This window comes from Pristiophorus japonicus, chromosome 6 (assembly GCF_044704955.1).
Source record: "Pristiophorus japonicus isolate sPriJap1 chromosome 6, sPriJap1.hap1, whole genome shotgun sequence".
Lineage (NCBI taxonomy): Eukaryota > Metazoa > Chordata > Chondrichthyes > Pristiophoridae > Pristiophorus > Pristiophorus japonicus.
The window spans coordinates 255,929,610-255,953,878 of record NC_091982.1 but is presented as its reverse complement, the minus strand read 5'-3'; the positions used below and the strand labels follow the sequence as shown (position 1 = coordinate 255,953,878).

At 46.4% G+C, this 24,269-nt stretch overlaps 1 protein-coding gene across 1 annotated transcript in view; it reads left to right on the top strand.

Moving 5' to 3' along the window:
- Window positions 1-24,269, top strand: part of LOC139265468 (transmembrane protein 255B) — a 113,322-nt gene that overhangs the window by 11,797 nt on the left and 77,256 nt on the right. The window contains exon 3 of the mRNA XM_070882485.1: window positions 2,229-2,291. Coding sequence (XP_070738586.1) covers window positions 2,229-2,291 — 63 coding nt within the window. The remainder of the gene's footprint in view (window positions 1-2,228; window positions 2,292-24,269) is intronic.

Sequence of the window (24,269 nt, the reverse complement as noted above, 5' to 3'; positions counted from 1 at the left end):
GGGAGTACCTAGCCACAAACTTGTAATCTGGCCGGTTTGCGAGTGATGATCATTCGACTTTGATCTTGGAGCAACACTGTTGTTTCGATCTGTTATGTAAGCAAACACTACCAATATGTAAGACTTGCCACTAGGGGGCGCATCTGTGGGAGACCCAAGCGTCACCTGCACACCCTGGGCAAGCAGGTATAAAAGGCAGACTACCACGCTGCCTCCTCACTCTGGGGTTACAATAAAGAGACCAAGGTCACAACAGTTTGAGCTGAAGATGTACAGTCCTGTGGCGTTACTCTAAACGTAACAGTATCCTCCTCCAATGACGGCAGCCCTTGTCAGGGGCACCATTACTCGTTCCAGCTCAGGAAGGGGGGAGCAAAATACATCCCGAAAAATGTCTCACTCCACCATGAGTCTGCTGGCCTGCTGCAGCAGTTTGCCATCCAGTCATACAGTCAAAGAACAAAACAACAATGGCGCTTGCAAAAATACACCATAAGCTTTGCCTCCTGGAATGTTCATTCTCTACTCGACAATGTCAATGGCCTCATAGCTGCCCTCAGTGACACTCGGTTCCCTGGCAACTGTCAGTTCGAGGAGGTTGGGGCTGGCTACATCTTTTACTTCATCGATAAGCTGTAAGTTAAACACCGCCGTTTTAACATGGGCTTTGCTATCCGCACAGATTTAGTGCATAAGCTACACGCCACGCCAAAGGGCATCTATGACTGGCTGAAGGTTCTTCGCATCACCTTCGGGCTACATGCCAGCATCATCAGTGCCTACGCATCAAGCATAACCAACCTCCGTGACATCCAAGGGCAGTTCTATGACGATCTCACCAACATCATCAACAGCAAGAAATGACAATCCTTGTAGATTTCAGTGCTCGGATCAGCCGCGCTGACACCTCATGGTAAAAGGGAATTGGATGCCATAGAGTTGGCCACAAAATCTCCAGTGGCACTCTCCCCTTTGGTCACCTGCATGGAACACCAAGCTAACCATCACCAACACCAAGTCAACAAGTACAAGATCACCTTCTCGCTGTGGCCGCTGGCATCTGATTAACTGTTATTGTGCGCTAGTGTAACATTCAATAAAAAATGACCACCTGTGTAATGCTGGGTGCTTGTTGCAGGTCTGGTTACTGGATGATGAGGAACACTATAAGGTAGACCAGTTAATTTAACAAGTCAGCCTCAAACTGGGAGTAAGTAAGCTTCTAGAGTCCATAATGTTGGATTAAATTAATGCTACACTTGGAAAGACATAGGTTAATTAAGGACAGTCAACATGGATTTGTAAAAGATAAGTTATGTTTGACATATTTAATGGATCTCTACGGGGAAATAACAGAATGTATTGATAAAGGGATTGCTGTGTGTATGGATTTTCAAAAAGTATTTGATAAGGTGTTAAATCATAACTAAATAGGGAAAAACTATTTTCACTTTTAGTGAGTCAGCAACTAAAGGGCATAAATTTAAGATCAACACCAAAGGGAAAAAAAATATGCAGAAGATTGGTAGAACACGGAAGGCATAGTGAGTGAGTTGGGGTTTCAGGGAGGATTTGAAGGCAGGGAGAGAAGTAACATCAAAAAGTGGTTTTGGAAGGGGTGGGAGCAATGTAGCTGACAGATAAACATTCGATGGTGCAGCAGAGGGAGCAAAGAAGAAGCATTACTTCAGAATCGGAGGGATGGCTGATGTGGGCTGGGGTGTATAGCTGGATAGGGTAGATCAAGATCTGGGAGGGGAAATTCAGCCTAAAGATTAGCTAATTGTGCAGATATGTTGTTTTTTCCTGTGTTTAATTTGTGATTTTGGCAAGGAATCCGATAAACTTCTACTTGGTTTACAGATTTAATTATTTCTGCTTTAAATCCAACATCAACAGGACAATGTAACCAGAACTCAAGGTTCTGCATACTGGTGGGATGGTTAAAAAAGCTGAACACTTACATTGTCTAGCCTGGTTTTATAAAATCTTTGGACCCAAGCCTTTAACCTCTTTTTACACTTCCTTCTCACACTTTTTCTCTCTTTCCCTCAATGGTCAATATCTAATGAGTTGTAAAATTGTTGTGAAGCATCTTGGGACATTTTGCTACGTTAAAAGACGCTATACAAATAAAAGTTGTTGTTATTATTACAATGGCAGCTATTATGATACATTAAGGTTGTGAATAATGTAACTCACGGAATAATTTTCATTTTCTTCCATAGCTTGCCTTTGGATCCTTTCTTGGACTGCTGGGACTCTTTCTAGATGAAAACCGAAAACAACTGGTAAGGCGTTAGGTAATAGTTTGGATGATAACAAATAATATGTACTGCAGGATATTGAGACAGGGGAGCAGTACCAGATACAAACACACAAACTAACTTGACACAGACTTTCCCACAGTTGTTTTGGAAAAAGTGACCACACTTCAAAAGTACTTCATTGGTTGTAAAGCACTTTGGGACGTTCTGAGGTCGTGAAAGGCGCTATATAAATGCAAGTTCTTTTCTTTTTCTTTCTATGTGTTCTTCATAAAACGGACAATGCTGGCCTGTTAAATATTTATCAAATATTATAGCTAATTTAATCAACAATTTCAATGGCCGGAATTTTCCTTTCTGAATCAGGCTGGCTGCGTGCGGGTGTGTATGCCTTGACCGGCCCGCTCTTCACAGCGATTTAGCGTAATGGTCCTTGCTAAAGCAGACGTGCGCATTTCCCAGCCCTATTAAAGGGTGCCGATCTGATGACATCATCGATTACTCCCAGCACCCGACCTCCGTGAATCCCATGCTCTTGCAATAAATCCTGCCACTGTCCCGATTGTAAGCGCAACCAGAATGGTAGGGAGATGAAAATCACTCCCAAAAGCATTTAAGAATACAAGAAATAGGAGCAGGAGTAGGCCATTTGGCTCCTCGAGCCTGCTCCACCATTCAATAAGATCACGGCTGATCTAATCATGGACTCGGCTCCACTTCCCTACCCGCTCCCCATTTACTCCCTTATCGCTCAAAAATCTGTTTATCTCCACCTTAACTATATTCAATGACCCAGCCTCCACAGCTCTCTGGGGCAGAGAATTCCATAGATTTACAGCCTTCTGAGAGCTGAAATTTCTCCTCATCTCAGTTTTAAATGGACGGTCCTTTATTCTAAGACTTTGTCCCCTAGTTTTAGTTTCCCCTATGAGTGGAAATATCCTCTCTGCATCCACCTTTTTGAACCCCCTCGTTATCTTATACGTTTCAATAAGAGCACCTCTCATTCTTCTGAACTCCAATGTGTACAGGTTCAACCTACGCAACCTATCCTCATAAGTCTCGTCTCTGGAATCAACCTAGTGAACCTTCTCTGAACAGCCTCCAATGCAAGTATTTACTGACAGTATAATCACTCGAATTGTACTCAACTATTCTGGCATTTCAGCATTCTATTGTTTAAATTCCTTCACCATTTTGCTTGGATATTTGATTGTGATGGGTCTAGTATTATTCCCTGCTCCCTTTCCAAGTATCCCTATGTCAATTCAATCATATTTATACTTAAGCGACCCATTTTTGTGGCCAACATCCAATTTACAATTCTCATGAACAAGGGCCGCACCTGATTAGTTGGCTCCACTGAAACCTTGACCTCATAAGTCTCAAAGCCGAGAAGAAAATTGGTACAACCAGACATACAGCACAGCTTACCATTGTCATTCCACATTGCAAGCTCGCTGCAGAGGCTGTGGAAAGAAAACCTATCCCTACGAGATTGACAAGACAGGTGACGCTTCCGAAGGCCAATGTTCTTCTGCTGTATGCCCGGGGAAGGCTTGGTGCAAAACAGGAAGAAGGGGTGGGGACCCGTAACGTTGATTTCCACCTTCTTTGCGTTACCTTTTAGATATTTACGAGTCATCTCCAGAAGGCGGGATGTACTTGTGCCCGGAACAACCGCAAGAATTGTGGTCACCAAGTCTCCACGGAGGGACCGCCATTTTAGAAATTGCCCTTCCTCAGGTTTGGAGCGGTGTAGGGGACCGACCGCCCCACCCGTTTTCCCGCTGCGGCGAGCACGCGCTGACCCCCTTACCGATTTGGCGGTGACCCCTTCCAGAAATTGCCTCATTTTCCTGGGTCTCTGCAAGCGGGCCTTGGTTCTTACACTTAGCCCCTCAGATTAGAGGGTCTGAGAGGGACATGGAGGGACCAAAAAGGTACGTTTTTTATTTTGATTTGGCTGTAGCACCCAAGATCTTTGGGCTCAAGGCCTCTGGTTGCTCTTTGTAGACACTGACCAGAAGGCTCCGCTACCTGTGGCCGTTGGCCTAGCTGCAGGCCCCTCAACCCAGCAATACAGGTGGATGCACTGTGACTAACCTTGTGCCTAGGCAGGGGCAGCGGAGAGAAATGTTGGGCCTCCTGTTTCATTAGGCTTCAAGTGGGTGGAGTTGAGCAGATATACGTGTGTGTATGGAGGCCGAAATTGCCCACTGCCCGAAACGAGTCTCCCCTGCTGCTCTTGAAGTGTTCCGGCCACCCCAACGCATGGGGCGACCAAACTGGAGAAATTCAGCACTTTGTGCTTTTTTGTTTTGGAGCGGGGCGGAAGTGACCTCACCATCGGGGTGGAAGTGGGGTTGGGTCGGAGTGGCCGACGCAACAAGTCATCGGCGCCGCACTGATGATGTCATCGTGCTGGTGCGTCACAATGATCCCCCCCCCCCCTCCCCCTTCAATTAAAGGGGAGGGCCACTGTGAACTCTGCAGCCACTTTAGTGGCCAACACACTGGGCCACCAGGGAGGGTTTCGGCCAGGCTGGTGGCCTGGCACCCAAGAGGGGGTGCCAGGCTGCCCGTTGGCGACCCGGTCGAACCTGCGGCCGTAATTGTCGACCCGACCTGGCAGCCGTCCGACCAAACAAAAAACAAGGAGTTGCTGTGGCAGTGCCACCTCCCCTTTAAGGGCGGCCGCGCCACCAAGCCACAGAAAGGGCACCGACAGCAAAAAAACTGTCGGTGGCACCGAACAGCGGCGCTGGCGCTCCCGTGGGGCAATTTCTGGAAGGGGTCGCCGCCGATCGGTAAGGGCTCGGCGCGATCTCGCCGCAGCAGGAAAACGGGCAGAGCAGCCGGTCCCCTTACACCACCCCGAACCTGAGGAAGGGCAATTTCTAAAATGGCGGTCCCTCCACGGAGCCTCGACGGCCAGTCTGCACCAACCCATGGCCGCTGCTTTCAGGCAGCCACGGGGCCTTATAGAAAGGGGCAATTTCGGCCCCACATCCTTATCCCTTTGGTACAATGGCTTTGTGGACATTCCGATAACTGAGCCTTCCAGCTGTGCCATTTTAAATATTGCTAATATTGCACGGTTCCGGCGGCATCATATTTCCCTCATTAGAGGGGTCAATAACCAGGGGGCATAGATTTAAAGTAATTGGTAGGAGGCTTAGAGAGGATTTGAGGAGAAATGTTTTCATCCAGAGGGTGGTGGGGGTCTGGAACTCCTTGCCTGAAAGGGTGATAGGGGCAGAAACCCTCACTTAAAAAAATACTTGGATGTGCACTTGAAGTGCTGTAACCTGCAAGACTGTGGACCAAGAGCTGGAAAGTGGGTTTAGGCTGGATAGCTCGTTACGTACATGATGGGACGAAATGGCCACCTTCTGTGTTGTAGACTTTTATGACTCTATGATCTAATTCTTGCTTTCCCTCCGTTTCTTCATCCATGTGTTCCTCTTTATGTTTATGATCGTGCTCCTCTTTCTCCCGAGGCAAGACTTCAGAGCTTTCTTCCAAGAACTCAGTTGGGGTTTCAATAAGAATCAATCAGCTGGATAAATAATGAAGTGGGTTTCCCCCACTGTGTATTTTTAATTGTGTAAGCTCCGTTTCTAATAGGACTAGTTGCCTTGTTTGCAGCTCTGCATGTGTTCAAGTAAAACTGTACGCAGTTCATTTCAAATATTCTCACAGAATCTGTTAATTTTACATTAACTTTGCCATTTCTGGCCAAGTTTTTCAAGTGGGTGGCATGACAGCTGCTCCAGCCTGTTGCTGATTTACAGATGACAGCTGTTGTATATGCTGAACATGGATGTAATCGATGTGTAGTCACTGTGAATTTGCATAAGATGGAGACTTGTTTACCTGATGTACTATCAATAAGGTTCACACCGTGTACATACATGCTGGCAACTCCAGAGGGTGTAACTGGTGGAGTGCGGCAAGTGTATCCGCCTCCAGCTTCTGACGGACCACGTTGCGGAATTGGAGCTGCGGGTGGATTCACTCTGGAGCATGCACGATGCTGAGAATGACGTGAGTAGCACGTTTAGCGAGTTGGTCTTACCGCAGGTAAAGGGTCCACAGCCAGATAGGGAATGGAAGACCGGCAGGAAGAGCAGTGCAAGGAAGGTAGTGCAGGGGTCCATGCGGTCATCCCCCTGCAAAACAGATACTCCGTTTTGGGTACTGTTGAGGGGGATGACTCATCAGGGGAGGGCAGCAGCAGCCAAGTTCATGGCACCGTGGCTGGCTCTGCTGCACAGGAGGGCAGGAAAAAGAGTGGGAGAGCTATAGTGATAGGGGATTCAATTGTAAGGGGAATAGATAGGCATTTCTGCGGCCGCAACCGAGATTCCAGGATGGTATGTTGCCTTCCTGGTGCAAGGGTCAAGGATGTCTCGGAGCGGGTGCAGGACATTCTGAAAAGGGAGGGAGAACAGCCAATTGTCGTGGTGCACATTGGTACTAACGATATAGGTAAAAAATGGGATGAGGTCCTACGAGAAGAATTTAAGGAGCAAGGAGCTAAATTTAAAAAGTAGGACCTCAAAAGTAGTAATTTCGGGATTGCCACCAGTGCCACGTGCTAGTCAGAGTAGGAATCGCAGGATAGCTCAGATGAATACATGGCTTGAGCAGTGGTGCAGCAGGGAGGGATTCAAATTCCTGGGGCATTGGAACCAGTTCTGGGGGAGGTGGGACCAGTACAAACCGGACGGTCTGCACCTTGGCAGGACCGGAACCAATGTCCTAGGAGGAGTGTTTGCTGGTGCTGTTGGGGAGGAGTTAAACTAATATGGCAGGGGGATGGGAACCTATGCAAGGAGACAGAGGGAAACAAAATGGAGACAGAAGCAAAAGACAGAAAGATGAGTAAAAGTGGAGGGCAGAGAAACCCAAGGCAAAAAACAAAAAGGGTCACTTGGCAGCAAAATTCTAAAGGGTCAAAGTTGTGTTAAAAAGGCAAGCCTGAAGGCTCTGTGCCTCAATGCGAGGAATATTCGGAATAAGGTGGATGAATTAACTGTGCAGATAGCAGTTAACGGATACGATGTGGTTGGCATCACGGAGACATGGCTCCAGGGCGACCAAGGCTGGGAACTCAACATCCAAGGGTATTCAACATTTAGGAAGGATAGACAGAAAGGAAAAGGAGGCGGGGTGGCGTTGCTGGTTAAAGAGTAAATAAATGCAATTGTAAGGAAAGACATTAGCTTGGATGATGTGGAATCGGTATGGGTGGAGCTACGGAATACCAAAGGGCAGAAAACGCTAGTGGGAGTTGTGTACAGACCTCCAAACAGTAGTAGTGATGTTGGGGAGGGAATCAAACAGGAAATTAGGGGTGCATGCAATAAAGGTGCAGCAGTTATCATGGGTGACTTTAATATGCATATAGATTGGGCTAACCAAACTGGAAGCAATACGGTGGATGAGGATTTCCTGGAATGCATAAGGGATGGTTTTCTAGACCAATATGTCGAGGAACCAACTAGGGGGGAGGCCATCTTAGACTGGCTGTTGTGTAATGAGAGAGGATTAATTAGCAATCTTGTTGTGCGAGGCCCCTTGGGGAAGAATGACCATAATATGGTGGAATTATACATTAGGATGGAGAATGAAACAGTTAATTCAGAGACCATGGTCCAGAATTTAAAGAAGGGTAACTTTGAAGGTATGAGGCGTGAATTGGCTAGGATAGATTGGCAAATGATACTTAAGGGGTTGACAGTGGATGGGCAATGGCAGACATTTAGAGACCGCATGGATGAACTACAACAATTATACATCCCTGTCTGGCGTAAAAATAAAAAAGGGAAGGTGGCTCAACCGTGGCTATCAAGGGAAATCAGGGATAGTATTAAAGCCAAGGAAGTGGCATACAAATTGGCCAGAAATAGCAGCGAACCCGGGGACTGGGAGAAATTTAGAACTCAGCAGAGGAGGACAAAGGGTTTGATTAGGGCAGGGAAAATAGAGTACGAGAGGAAGCTTGCAGGGAACATTAAGACGGATTGCAAAAGTTTCGATAGATATGTAAAGAGAAAAAGGTTAGTAAAGACAAACGTAGGTCCCCTGCAGTCAGAATCAGGGGAAGTCATAACGGGGAACAAAGAAATGGCAGACCAATTGAACAAGTACTTAAGTACTTTGGTTCGGTATTCACTAAGGAGGACACAAATAACCTTCCGGATATAAAAGGCGCAGAGGGTCTAGTAAGAAGGAGGAACTGAGGGATATCCTTATTAGTCGGGAAATTGTGTTGGGGAAATTGATGGGACTGAAGGCCGATAAATCCCCAGGACCTGATGGTCTGCATCCCAAAGTACTTAAGGAGGTGGCCTTGGAAATAGCGGATGCATTGACAGTCATTTTCCAACATTCCATAGACACTGGATCAGTTCCAATGGAATGGAGGGTAGCCAATGTAACCCCACTTTTTAAAAAAGGAAGGAGAGAAAAAACAGGGAATTATAGACCTGTCAGCATGACATCGGTAGTGGGTAAAATGATGGAATCAATTATTAAGGATGTCATAGTAGCGCATTTGGAAAGAGGTGACATGATAGGTCCAAGTCAGCATGGATTTGTGAAAGGGAAATCATGCTTGACAAATCTTCTGGAATTTTTTGAGGATGTTTCCAGTAAAGTGGACAAAGGAGAACCAGTTGATGTGGTATATTTGGACTTTCAGAAGGCTTTCGACAAGGTCCCACAGAAGAGATTAATGTGCAAAGTTAAATCACATGGGATTGGGGGTAGTGTGCTGACGTGGATTGAGAACTGGTTGTCAGACAGGAAGCAAAGAGTAGGAGTAAACGGGTACTTTTCAGAATGGCAGGCAGTGACTAGTGGGGTGCCGCAAGGTTCTGTGCTGGGGCCCCAGCTGTTTACATTGTACATTAATGATTTAGACGAGGGGATTAAATGCAGTATCTCCAAATTTGCGGATGACACTAAAGTTGGGTGGCAGTGTGAGCTGCGAGGAGGATGCTATTAGGCTGCAGAGTGACTTGGATAGGTTAGGGGAGTGGGCAAATGCATGGCAGATGAAGTATAATGTGGATAAATGTGAGGTTATCCACTTTGATGGTAAAAACAGAGAGACAGACTATTATCTGAATAGTGACAGATTAGGAAAAGGGAAGGTGCAACGAGACCTGGGTGTCATGGTACATCAGTCATTGAAGGTTAGCATGCAGGTACAGCAGGCGGTTAAGAAAGCAAATGGCATGTTGGCCTTCATAGCGAGGGGATTTGAATACAGGGGCAGGGAGGTGTTGCTACAGTTGTACAGGGCCTTGGTGAGGCCACACCTGGAGTATTGTGTACAGTTTTGGTCTCCTAACTTGAGGAAGGACATTCTTGCTATTGAGGGAGTGCAGCGAAGATTCACCAGACTGATTCCCGGGATGGCGGGACTGACCTATCAAGAAAGACTGGATCAACTGGGCTTGTATTCACTGGAGTTCAGAAGAATGAGAGGGGACCTCATAGAAACGTTTAAAATTCTGACGGGTTTAGACAGGTTAGATGCAGGAAGAATGTTCCCAATGTTGGGGAAGTCCAGAACCAGGGGTCACAGTCTGAGGATAAGGGGTAAGCCATTTAGGACGAGATGAGGAGAAACTTCTTCACCCAGGGAGTGGTGAACCTGTGGAATTCTCTACCACAGAAAGTAGTTGAGGCCAATTCACTAAATATATTCAAAAGGGAGTTAGATGAAGTCCTTACTACTCGGGGGATCAAGGGTTATGGCGAGAAAGCAGGAAGGGGGTACTGAAGTTTCATGTTCAGCCATGAACTCATTGAATGGCGGTGCAGGCTAGAAGGGCTGAATGGCCTGCTCCTGCACCTATTTTCTATGTTTCTATGTTTCTATCTTGTCTATCCCTTTCATTATTTTAAATGTTTCTATAAGATCACCCCTCATCCTTCTGAACTCCAACAAGTAAAGACCCAGTCTACTCAATCTATCATCATAAGGTAACCCCCTCATCTCCGCAATCAGCCTAGTGAATCGTCTCTGAACCCCCTCCAAAGCTAGTATATCCTTCCTTAAGTAAGGTGACCAAAACTGCACGCAGTACTCCAGGTGCGGCCTCACCAATACCCTGTACAGTTGCAGCAGGACCTCCCTGCTTTTGTACTCCATCCCTCTCGCAATGAAGGCCAACATTCCATTCGCCTTCCTGATTACCTGCTGCACCTGCAAACTAACTTTTTGGGATTCCTAAAAGAGTTTCATGCACAAGGACCCCCAGGTCCCTCTGCACCGCAGCATGTTGTAATTTCTCCCCATTCAAATAATATTCCCTTTTACTGTTTTTTTTTCCCAAGGTGGATGACCTCACATTTTCCGACATTGTATTCCATCTGCCAAACCTTAGCCCATTCGCTTAACCTATCTAAATCTCTTTGCAGCCTATCTGTGTCCTCTACACAACCCGCTTTCCCACTAATCTTTGTGTCATCTGCAAATTTTGTCGCATTACACTCTGTCCCCTTTGCTGACTTTAAATGAACCAGTGCAGCTTTCGTGTACAAGTTTGATAACCGTTGTGTTATACCACATAGCTCCATCTTTTGGCAGCTTTGTGTCATTTTACTTAGAATTTATAGCAGTTTCTGCCCAAAAAAGATTAGTGCAGTGATTTTTTTTTTCCCTCCTAGCGTAAGTTTGAATTGTTGAATATTAGCCTCTGAATTTCCTCGTTGTCTTCAGCACGTAACACCATTAGTGGGCTAGAAACGATCGGGGAAACTTGCACTCCGCGCGGTTCAATGTGTATGCGCTGTTGATGCACTAAATATGAATTTGGTTGATTTCTTTTTGACAGTTTCGAGTATCCACCCGTCCAACTCCTGTGGGGCTCATTGCCACAGGAGTGCCACTCACCTGGGGGCAATGTGCCAGGGACGACTTGCTTTTACGTCACAATTGCATTTTGGGGGTAGTTAGACCCATATAAAACAGGCCCCAGCTGCTCTCCCAGTCACCTAAATCAAGCAGAAATGAAGAGATTGTAGCCTTTAAGAATCCCCAAATTTTGCTTTGCTGATTCCTGACTTCACAGACGTTTTTTCAATCTTGTTTTTATCCGCAGAGTTTTACCCACTGAGACTGGCACTTAATCCAACTCCCCCACCCCACAGTTTCACTTCACCCCTACAGTTTTTGATCCCCCCAGCAGCCCCCTCCCCCCATATACTTGGTGTGAGATTGCAGTTGTTTAGGTAATCACTCGGCACTGGCTTGGGCAACAGCTCACTGATGGGGGCACGTATGCCCATAATGCCCATGGCCGCCTGGTCGTGAGGGGCCAGGAATCTCTAGGGGAATTCCCTGCCAGTAGTGAGCCTCTGCCTAGCATTGTACAGCAACCGCTCTTCCAACAGTATAACTAAATTAGGCTTGCAGTTAAGGAGCATGTGGCAAGCGTAGTGGGGGAGGTAAGGTGAGAGAGGAATGGGTTTGAGTGAAGGAAGCTGTTTTGGAGTTGTGCAATGCAGTTGCTGTATGCTGGTGGAGATGTGTGGCCAGAGTGTGGGATAAGGAGTTGTTAGTGTCATTGCAGGGTGGAGTGTGCAGGTCAGTATTGTGAGTGTTGCTTTTAGAGGGCTGAGCGTGGTGATGCCCAGGGCAGGCATGGAACAAAGGGATAAATTGATTTGGACATTACCTTGCCAGATCTGGTCAAGTCATTGAACATCTTCCAGCATTGCAGTGCAAACCTCAGTTTGAGGGAGTTGGCATTGAGTGCCTAGACCACTAACCACCTGCAAGGCTGAGACTACCGGCTGCCTAGCACATCCAGTAAGAAAGAAGAAGGAACACTTGGATTTATATAGCGCCTTTCATGACCACCGGATGTCTCAAAGTGTTTTACAGCCAATGAAGTACTTTTGGAGTGTAGTCACTGTTGTAATGTAAGAAACACAGCAGCCAATTTGCACACAAGCAAGCTCCCACAAACAGCAACGTGATAATAACCAGATAATCTTTTTAAAAATGTTGATTGAGGGATAAATATTGGCCAGGACACCGGGGATAATTCCTCTGCTCTTCGTCAAAATTATGCCATGGCATCTTTTACGTCCACCTAAGAGAACAGACGGGGCCTCGGTTTAAAGTCTCATCCAAAAGATGGCTCCGACAGTGCAGCACTCCCTCAGCACTACACTGGAGTGTCAGCCTAGATTTTTTTTTTTTTGTGCTCAAGTCCCTGGAGTGGGACTTGAATCCATAGCCGTCTGACTCAGAGGCGAGAGTACTACCCACTGAGCCCGTCTCCCCCTCCTGTCTTCCATCTCTTCCAGCCGGGCTTGCAAGTCTTCCTGTGAAAAATACACAATCCTTTTGCGAGATGCCATACTGTCATGTGGTTCCCCATGGGCACAGCTGGCCTGTGCCTGCTCATGAGTCTCTGTGGTGAACAACGTAACTTTCTTGTGCAACAACGGTGCAACTAACATCGAGGAAATTCAGGGCCATGTTTTAATTTACAATCCCCAAGGCCATAGGTATGTTGGCCTGGAAATTCGGCTCCGTAGCCCATGATGCACCCAAAATGGCATCCGCGCCGCACGTACACTCTTCTGGTGCAGGCCGCACTGGACGCCATTTTTGGTGAGGTTGTCCACGTCAGCGCGGGGAGCGTGCAGTGGAAGTATGCAGAGCACGCAGATCGTGGCATCAATCAGCATGCAACACTGATTTTACGTCAACGCTGCCATTTATGACCTCAACGCTGGAGCCCCTCTCAATCTCCCACAGCTGAACATGTATTCAGCAGCAGGAAGGACCCCCACCAGTGCTATTTAAAGGGATCATCGCCTCCTTTCCATTTAGTTGCTGATTGATTTCTGCTGCCTCTGGGTAAGTGTGTATAGGTGCTTCTCAGTTTGATGTCTGTCTTGAAATTGCTGATGTCTCCAGGGAGTGGTGTGGCCGGTTACTTCAAGGCTTCTGCTCAGACCAGTTGCTCCTAAACATGGATGCTGTGGTTTGTATCCCCCCCCCTTGGCCTGCAGCATGATAGGGAGGATGAGCAGAGGCAACACAGTGGGACAAGCTGCTCGAAGAGGGAGGAGTGGGAGAAGGGCTCCCAGCAGGAGGCCATATCCACCCAGGGTCTTCAGGGAGGACCTCTCCTACCTCAACCTCAATGAGGAACAGTGTATGCGATGTCTCCGCTTCACTAGAGATGCTCACTGAAATCCGTCCATTGCAGGCAGACCTGCAAGCTCAGAGCAGGGCCAGGACAGCATTGCCAGGAGCTGTGCAGGTGAGTGTGACATTGAACTTTTATGCCTGGGCTCTTTTCGGGCTGTAGCATGTGACATTTGCAACACCTCACAGTTTGCCATTTCATCTGCCACATGTCCACCCATTTCACCAACCTCTCTGTCTTCTTGAAGTCTATCACTATCCTCCTCAATGTTCATTATATTTCCAAGATTAAAATTGTGCCCTGTACACCCAAGTCCAAGTCATTAATATGTAGCCAGAAACGCAGTTGATCTAGTACTGACCACTGTATACCTTGTTCCAGTCCGAAAAACAACCGTTCACAACTCTCTGTTTCCAGTCATTTAGCCAATTCTGTATCCATGCTGCCACTGTCCCTTTTATTCCATGGGCTTCAAATTTGCTGGCAAGCCTATTATGTGGCACTTTATCAAACGCCTTTTGGAAATCCATGTACACCACATCAACTGCATTGTCCTCTTCAACCCTCTCTGTTACCTCATCAAAAAACTCAATCAAGTTAGTTAAACACGATTTGCCTTTAACAAATCTGTCTGGCTTTCCTTAATTAATCCACGCTTGTCGAAGTGATAATTTTGTCCCTGATTATCGTTTCTAAAAGTTTCTAAACTGACTGGCCTATAGTTTATCCTTACACCCTTTTTTGAACAAGGGTGTAACATTCTCTGGCACCAATCCTGTATTTACGTAGGATTAGAAGATTACGGCCAATACCTCTGTGATTTCCACCTTAATTTCCTACAGCATCCTAGGATGCCTCCCATCCAGTCCTGGTGACTTATCTATTTTAAGTACAGCCAGCATTTCTAGTACCTCCTCTTTATCAATTTTTATCCCATCCAGTATCTCCACTACCTCCTCTTTCACTATGATTTTTGGCAGCGTCTTCTTCCTTGGTGAAGACAGATGCAATGTACTCGTTTAGTACCTCAGCCAAAAAAAATGAGTGGTCAGGATTTGGAATGCATTGCCTGATAGGGTGGTGGAGACAGATTCAATAGTAGCCTTCAAAAGGGAATTGAATGAATACTTGAATGAGAAAAAATTGGTGGGATATTGGGGAAAGAACGGGAGAGCGGGACTAACCGGATTGTTCTTCGAAAGAGCCGGCACAGACTTGATGGGCCGAATGGTCTCATTCCGTGCTGTACTATTCTGTGATTCTATGCTTTCTGCTTCCATCCATAGGTCTCCTTTTGGTCCCTAATTGGCCCCACCCCTTCTCTTACTACCCTTTTACTAATTATATGCCTTCAGAAGACTTTTGAATTCCCTTTTATGTTAGCTGCCAATCTGTTCCTCTACTCTCTCTTTGCCCCTCTTATTTTTTATTCAGCCTGATTCTCACATGTATTCTCAACCTGACATCTGTTATACACACTCTTTTTCTGCTTTACCTTACTCTCTATCTCTTCTGTCTTCCAGGGAGCTCTGACTTTGGTTGCTCGACCTTTCCCCCTCGTGGGAATATACCTTGACTATACCTGAACCATCTCCTATTTAAAGTTCAGTTACAGGTTTACCTGCCAATTTTTGATTCCAATTTACCCGGGCCAGATCCGTTCTGAACCCACTGAAATTGGCCTTCCTCCAATTAAGTATTTTTTACTCTAGATGATCCCTGTCCCTTTTCCATAGCTAATCGAAACCTTGTGATACTATGATCACTGTTCCCTAAATGTTCCCCTACTGACACTTGCTCCACTTAACCCACCTCATTCCCCAGAACCAGATCCAGCAAGGCCTCCTCCCTCGCTGGGCTGGAAACACACTGATCAAGAAAGTTCTCCTGAACACACTTCAGAAGTTTTCCCACCTGTCTGCCCTTTACACTATTACTATCCCAGTCTATATTAGGGAGAGTTGATGTCCCCCATTATCACTACTCTATAGTTCTTGCACCTCTCCGTATCCTGGTGGCAGCCATGAGGCCTTCATTCTTGCAGCCGTCCGCTGTACCGTCCGCATTTGAGCCACCATGACAAACCAAATGGCGGCTACTGGGCGACGAGGGCTATCTGCTGACCACCTGGCTCTTGAAACCAGTGTGCAACCCAGGCACACATGGTCAGCATGCAAATAACGAAAGCCATGCTGCCATACGGAATGTGATCGAGCAGACCATTGACGTGCTGAAACAATATTTCCGCTGGGCCGCTCGGTCCAGGAGCCCTGCAGTGCTCACCAGAGCCGTCTCAAGATTCATTGTCGTCTGCTGCATGCTGCACAACCTCACCATCATGAGGCCATCAGGCATACTGAGAAGAGCTGAGGAGGAGGAGGAAGGAAGGAGGCAACTAACACAACCTGTTTCTGCCCGGACTGTCTGTGATTGACTCATCCAATTGCAGTACCAGTGAACACAACCTCTCTCAAGTACGCACAGCGCCAGTATCTGAGTTGGTGGTTGCGAGTGTGAGATTGAGTGATGGTGTCTCCTCTTCATCAGTGTCTTCCCCTTCCACCACTACCCGTCCAGGTTGGAGTTCTTGGGTGTCTGAAAGGAGAAGAGCACAAGGGTAGGGTTGTGGTGAGGGGAAGGGTGGAAAGCAAGCTTAGACCATCAGCAGCTTATAAATCCGAAGATATTGTGGCATGAGGACGAGGTGAGATGTGAGGAGGAGGATTAGGTATGAGGTTACCTTCAATGGCTGAGGGCTAAGTCATGGCCGCTCCAATAATACCAAGCATCGTCGCCTCCATCGGAGTTATGATATGCAGGCGACCTGTCCTCTGGTTCGCTGCTTATGCCTACTGTTGTGCACCACTATTGCCCCTTTAAGAGATGCAGGCTAGCTTCGCACAAACGTGGGCCCTCTGCTGAGCTCTCAGCCACTCAGCAGCACATTCAGCGCTCGGCTGCATGCCACCATCATTCTCATCAGCAGGCAGCGCGAAGTTTGTGCGTTACCTGCAGCATTTTGAACGGGAGCGAGTTGATCGCGCTTCGCGATCCCGGCGCCCCTCTTCGGGGAATCAAACTGTTAGCCCGTTATCTTCAGCATGTGTTCTATTCCAAAGGAGAATTAAGAATTCTACACTTACCGTACAACTCCTGCTGTTAAGTGGTTCATTTTGATCAGTGATTGCTTGGACTTGATACTAACATGAAATTGATGGGCAGGAAATGACCAGCTAGTCCAAGAAGCCTATCCCCACACCCTGATGGCTGGACCATCATGACACAACACTTCCTCGCTCCCTGTTCCCCCCCCCCCCCCCCACCACCCCACCATGTAATCTCCTGGGAGAGGTAAAAATCAAAGGAAAACCCATGGTAATAAGGGAAAAAATACTCGGGAAAATTCCTCTCCAACCCCCTCAGGCGATCAAAACCAATCCAGAAGATCACATGAGCCAATGGACCAAGTGTTATCTCTTAGGACATTTAGGGGGCTAAATTCAATTAGCCCACGCTCATTTAGTCCAATGCAGTCTGCACATAAGCTTTGTGCTGCCTCCTAATTTAAATGATGGTGGCTTGCAGCCCAGCGCTGAACGCGCAGTTGAGTGGCTGCACATCTCAGCCGGGGACTCGAGTTCGTGCGAGGTTAGCGCCACTAAAGCCAGCCTGCACCTCTTAAAGGGGAGGTGCATTTTGGCTGCAGCAGGTGCTGGAAGTGGCTGGGGAATATATTTTGAGCAGGAAGAAAACGTACCGATGGCACAACAGGGGAGAGAATTGGCTGCAAGATTTTCCGATGAGGCACCTAAGGTCTTGGTGCAGGAAGTGGATAGGAGGAGAGAGGTCCTCTACCCACAGGGGACCAGGAGGCCCTCCAGACAAACCGAGGGAAGCCACTGGGAGCAGATAGCCATCATGGTCAATGCCGGCAGTGTAGCCCCGAGGACCTGGATGCAATGCCGCAAGAAGTTTAATGACCTCACACAAGTGGTCATGGTCAGTGACTTTATCTTCAAATGTCATATCCTTACAACTGGACCAATAGGCTCAGATACTGCTCAATTTATCACTCCCCTCCCCCCACTCACCTACCAACAATCTCCATTAATCACGACATAGCTTATGTTAATAGTTCCACCTCATCCTCACGCACTTAGCACTGCTGTAAGCCTCACATCCACATCTCACAGCTTGCACACACTGTCAGCTATTCAACTCTGACAGGCACATCACCCAAACACATTGAACCACACTTGCTGACACACTTCTCTCTCTCTTGCAGGACAAGGGGGATACAAACTATTGCACCCATGTCTGGGAGCAATTGGTCTGAGCAGAAGCATCCAAATAACCGGCCACACCACTCCCTGGAGACTTCAGCAACTTCAAACAAGATAACAAACCACCAAACACTTGTACAAACTCACCAAGAGCCAGTAGAAATGCATCAGCAACAAACCTGAAAGTAGTTCATGATCTCTTTAAATAATGCTGTTGGGTGGGGTCCTTCCTGCTGGCCAACACATGACTGATGTCATGATCTGCCCACTCTGCATACTCCTGGCGCATGCTCCCAGCTCCCGCGCTAATGACCTCACCAAAATGGCGGCCGGCACAGCCCACACCAGAAGTGTGAGCATGTGTCATGGACGCCATTTTGGACCCAAAACGCCATCCGCAGCGCCAAAAAAATAGGCATTACTGAGCTGAATTTCACTGTCCTTCCTTCAACATGATGTGATCTCTGCCCCAGTCAAGGACCGGTCCAGCTCCCTGTTGAAGGCATACAGAGAGTCAGCACCCCAGCCAGCAATGTATTCCACAGGGCCACTGCTCGCTGGGAAAAGGAGAACCTCCGAACAACCCGTCTATTCCTAATCTTACGTAGTTTAAACAGGCGTACCCTGGCCCTCCCTGCTAAACTGAAATACTCTATCAATCGGCATGCTATTCTAGTCCTTTAATTTTTTTATAAACCTCTATCGGGTCACCTTTACGTCTACACTGCTCTAAAGTAAATAGACCAAGGTCCTTGAGCCTATCTAATGTAGCTGAGGTTCTTTAAGCTAGGCCACTATATCACCCATCGTGTGGGGACAAAATCTCAGCACAGTACTCCAGATGTGGTCTGACCAGCGACCTGTATAGTGCCAAAGTGATTTATACTGAATGGTTCTATTAATACAACCCAATACCCTGTTAGCTTGAGCAACATTTTCTCTACATTGATCATGACCCTTCAGTGATCTGTCCACAATAACAGCTACATCTTTTTCTCGCTCAAGCTCTTTCAGTATTGTTCCTTGCAAATTATACGTGTATCACCGTGTTATCTAAATTGAACACCATTTGCCATTGTGTGGCCCACTCCCCTTGCACATCTAAATCTTTTTGCAATCGATTGCACTCCTCTACTGTCTTAGCCCTTGCACAGATTTTGGTGTCATCAGCAAACTTACCATACTCCCAAATCCCCAGTCGAGATCATAATAAAGACAGCGAACAGTAGCAGGCCTAGGGGAACACCGGTAGTAATATGCCTCCAGACTGAATCACATCCGTTAACTACAACATTTTGGCTGTGGGTTGGACGCCAATTACTAATCCAGCATGTTAATTTCCTGCTGACACCATAAGATTCCATCTTGTGAAGTATCCTACTGTGAGGAACCTTATTAAAGGCTTTCTAAAATTCCAGGTCGACAATGTCTACTGGATTTCCCTTATCTACTACATACAGTGTGCTCACTAATAATGAATTGCTGATATGCATTGGTACAGTGAATCATTAATTATCAATTCTAGAAAGCTCACTAATAATCTGCTGCAGATATGTAATTGGTAGAATCTTCCATCTTGGCTAAACATTGTCCCGCATAAAATCTTGCTTGTCTATAACCCTTGTTCTCACTGACCGAAATAGGCTTTCTATTCTACAATACTTCAAGTTTAGAATCCTTATCATTGCATCCCTTCATAGCCTCACCCACTCTAACTTTGCAATTTCCTATAGCCTTACATTCGCCCCCCGCGCGCCACCCCAAGTTGCCCATTTCTCTGACTCTGGCTTTTTGCACATCCCGCCTCCCTTTGCCTCACTATTGCTGGCAGGGCTTTCTGCCTCCGAGTCCTATACTGTGAAATTGCCTCCCTAAACCTCTCTGCTTCTCCACCTTTCTTTCCTCCTTTAAAAACCATTTTGAAACCCATAACTTTGACCTAGTTTTCCAGTCTTTGGTTTTCCCTGGATACCTTAGGTGCTAAACAGTCTACCAGGTGGCCAAGATGTGGTCTTGAGCTGCAATGGCTGGTTAGCCATCTTGGTGAAGGAATTGAAGCGGCACCAAGAATGGCTTCCCCGAGGATCATTAAAGCTCTGATGACCAAGCTCCTAATGCTCATTAACGAGGCTGCATGCCATTTTGCTGGCTAGCACTGCAATTAACGACCTCCCCTAACGGCGACCAGATGAACAGGAGTAAAGAAGTCGTTGGTGAGGATTGCGAGCGCTGCTCACGGCCATGCTCCGCTTTCACTGTTCACTTGCTGCTGGAGATCGACTGACTACACTGTGTTTGAGGGGGACTTTAGATACACCATCTGGGAGACTTTCTGGGAGACTTTGTCAAGACTTCACCAACACCCTATCAACATTTATTCTGGAAACGCTCTGAGGACTTCAGCTAAAGAGAGAGTGCTTTGCTACTCTACTTTATTGGAGACCTTGTAGGAGTCACCAGGAGAAAGAGAGTGCTAGCTCATGGGGATCTTGTTCGGGGTCTCCCTTGGTCTGAAGGAGGAAACTGAAGAGGAGATGAGGCCAGGCAAAGCACCACCAGCTGCTAGAGGAGAGAGGGACAGGAGGGCTGCAGATTCATGCCAACATCTAATGATCATGAGAGACCAGCTATTACCACCAGCAATTGTGCCAGAAGGACAAGCTCAGAAGCCACAAGAGGAGGAGCTTAAATAAAGGAGACGACAAAGGTATGAAGGCAGAGTTGGCTAAAGTGGACTGGGAAAATAGATTAAAGTGTGGGACAGTTGATGAGCAGTGGCAGACATTTAAGGAGATATTTCATAACGCGCAACAAAAATATATCCCAATGAGAAAGAAAGATTGTAAGAGAAGGGATAACCATCCGTGGCTAACAAAGGAAATAAGGGAAGGTATCAAATTGAAAACAAGGGCATACAAAGTGGCCAAGACTAGTGGGAGGCCAGAGGATTGGGAAAATTTAAAAAGCCAGCAAAGAACGACTAAAAAAATGATAGCGAGGGAAGATAGATTATGAAAGTAAACTAGCATGAAATATAAAAACAGATAGTAAGTGTTTCTACAGGCACATAAAAAGGAAAAGAGTGGCTAAAGGAAATGTTGGTCCCCTAGACGATGAGACTGGGGAATTAATAATGGAGAACAGGGAAATGGCAGAGACTTTGAACAAATATTTTGTATCAGTCTTCACGGTAGAAGACATGAAAAACATCCCAATAGTGGATAATCAAGGGGCTAGAGGGAGGGAGGAACTTAACATAATCACTATCACTAATGAAGTAGCACTCGGTAAAATAATGGGACTAAAGGCAGATCTGGATTTGATGGCTTACATCCTAGGGTCTTAAAAGAAGTGGCTGCAGAGATAGTGGATGCATTGGTTGTAATCTACCAAAATTCCTTGGATTCTGGGGCGGTCCCAGCGGATTGGAAAACTGCAAATGTAACACCCCTATTTAAAAAAGGAGGCAGACAGAAAATAGGAAACTATAGACCAGTTAGCCTAACATCTGTCATTGGAAAAATGCTGGAGTCCATTATTAATGAAGCAGTCACGGGACATTTGGAAAAACATAATTCAATCAAGCAGAGTCAGCATGGTTTTATGAAAGGGAAATCATGTCTGACAAATTTTCTGAAATTCTTTGAGGATGTAACGAGCTGAGTGGAAAAGGGAGGACCAGGTAGATGTGGTGTATTTGGATTTCCAGAAGGCTTTCGATCAGGTGCACAAGATAAAAGTTCACGGGGTTGGGGGTAATATATTAGCATGGATAGAGGATTGGCTAACCAACAGAAAACAGAGAGTCTGAATAAATGGGTCATTTTCCGGTGGTAAACAGTGACTAATGAGGTGCCGCAGGGATTGGTGCTGGGGCCTCAACTATTTACAATCTATACTAAGACTTGGGTGAAGAGACCGAGTGCAATGCAACCAAATTTGCTGATGATACAAAGATGGGTGGGAAAGCAAATTGTGAGGAGGTCACAAAAAATCTGCAAAGGGGTATAGACAGGCTAAATGAGTGGGCAAAAATTTGGCAGATGGAATATACTATGGGAAGTTGTAGGCTATCCACTTTGGCAGAAAAAATAGAAAAGCAAATCATAATTTAAATGGAGAAAAATGGCAAAGTGCAGAAGTATAGAGGGACCTGGGAGTCCTTGGGCTGGGAACTCAACATCCAAGGGTATTCATCATTCAGGAAGGAGAGAATAAAAGGAAAAGGAGGTAGGGTAGCATTGCTGGTTAAAGAGGAGATTAATGCAACAGTTAGGAAGGACATTAGCTTGGATGATGTGGAATCGGTATGGGTGGAGCTGCAGAATACCAAAGGGCAAAAAACGTTAGTGGGAGTTGTGTACAGACCTCCAAACAGTAGTAGTGATGTTGGGGAGGGCATCAAACAGGAAATTAGGGGCGCGTGCAATAAAGGTGCAGCAGTTATCATGGGTGACTTTAATATGGATATAGATTGGGCTAACCAAACTGGAAGCAATATGGTGGAGGAGGATTTCCTGGAGTGCATAAGGGATGGTTTTTTAGACCAATATATCGAGGAACCAACTAGGGGGGAGGCCATATTAGACTGGGTGTTGTGTAATGAGAGAGGATTAATTAGCAGTCTCGTTGTGCGAGGCCCCTTGGGGAAGAGTGACCATAATATTGTGTACAGTTTTGGTCTCCTAACCTGAGGAAGGACATTCTTGCTATTGAGGGAGTGCAGCGAAGGTTCACCAGACTGATTCCCGGGATGGCGGGACTGACCTATCAAGAAAGACTGGATCAACTGTGCTTGTATTCACTGGAGTTCAGATGAATGAGAGGGGACCTCATAGAAACATTTAAAATTCTGACGGGGTTAGACAGGTTAGATGCAGGAAGAATGTTCCCAATGTTGGGGAAGTCCAGAACCAGAGGTCACAGTCTAAGGATAAGGGGTAAGCCATTTAGGACCGAGATGCGGAGGAACTTCTTCACCCAAAGAGTGGTGAACCTGTGGAATTCTCTACCACAGAAAGTTGTTGAGGCCAATTCACTAAATATATTCAAAAAGGAGTTAGATGAGGTCCTTACTACTAGGGGGATCAAGGGGTATGGCGAGAAAGCAGGAATGGGGTACTGAAGTTGAATGTTCAGCCATGAACTCATTGAATGGCGGTGCAGGCTAGAAGGGCCGAATGGCCTACTCCTGCACCTATTTTCTATGTTTCTATGTTTCTATGGTGGAATTCTGCATTAGGATGGAGAATGAAACAGTTAATTCAGAGACCATGGTCCAGAACTTTAAAAAGGGTAACTTTGAAGATATGAGGCATGAATTGGCTAGGATAGATTGGTGAATGATACTTAAGGGGTTGACAGTGGATGGGCAATGGCAGACATTTAGAGACCACATGGATGCACTACAACAATTGTACATCCCTGTCTGGCGTAAAAATAAAAAAGGGAAGGTGGCTCAACTGTGGCTATCTAGGGAAATCAGGGATAGTATTAAAGCCAAGGAAGTGGCATACAAATTGGCCAGAAATAGCAGTGAACCCGGGGACTGGGAGAAATTTAGAACTCAGCAGAGGAGGACAAAGGGTTTGATTTGGGCAGGGAAAATAGAGTATGAGAGGAAGCTTGCAGGGAACATTAAGATGGATTGCAAAAGCTTCTATAGATATGTAAAGCGAAAAAGGTTCGTAAAGACAAACGTAGGTCCCCTGCAGTCAGAATCAGGGGAAGTCATAGCGGGGAACAAAGAAATGGCAGACCAATTGAACAAGTACTTTGGTTCGGTATTCACTAAGGAGGACACAAACAACCTTCCAGATATAAAAGGGGTCAGAGGGTCTAGTAAGAAGGAGGAACTGAGGGAAACCCTTATTAGTCGGGAAATTGTGTTGGGGAAATTGATGGGATTGAAGCCGATAAATCCCCAGGGCCTGATGGACTGCATCCCAGAGTACTTAAGGAGGTGGCCTTGGAAATAGCGCATGCATTGACAGTCATTATCCAACATTCCATTGACTCTGGATCAGTTCCTCTGGAGTGGAGGGTAGCCAATGTAACCCCACTTTTTAAAAAAGGAGGGAGAGAGAAAACAGGGAATTGTACACCGGTCAGCCTGACATCGGTAGTGGGTAAAATGATGGAATCAATTATTAAGGATGTCATAGCAGCACTTTTGGAAAGAGGTGACATGATAGGTCCAAGTCAGTATGGATTTCTGAAAGGGAAATCATGCTTGACAAATCTTCTGGAATTTTTTGAGGATGTTTCCAGTAGAGTGGACAAGGGAGAACCAGTTGATGTGTATTTGGACTTTCAGAAGGCCTTCGACAAGGTTCCACACAAGAGATTAATGTGCAAAGTTAAAGCACATGGGATTGGGGGTAGTGTGCTGACGTGGATTGAGAACTGGTTGTCAGATAGGAAGCAAAGAGTAGGAGTAAATGGGGACTTTTCAGAATGGCAGGCAGTGACTAGTGGGGTACCGCAAGGTTCTATGCTGGGGCCCCAGCTGTTTACATTGTACATTA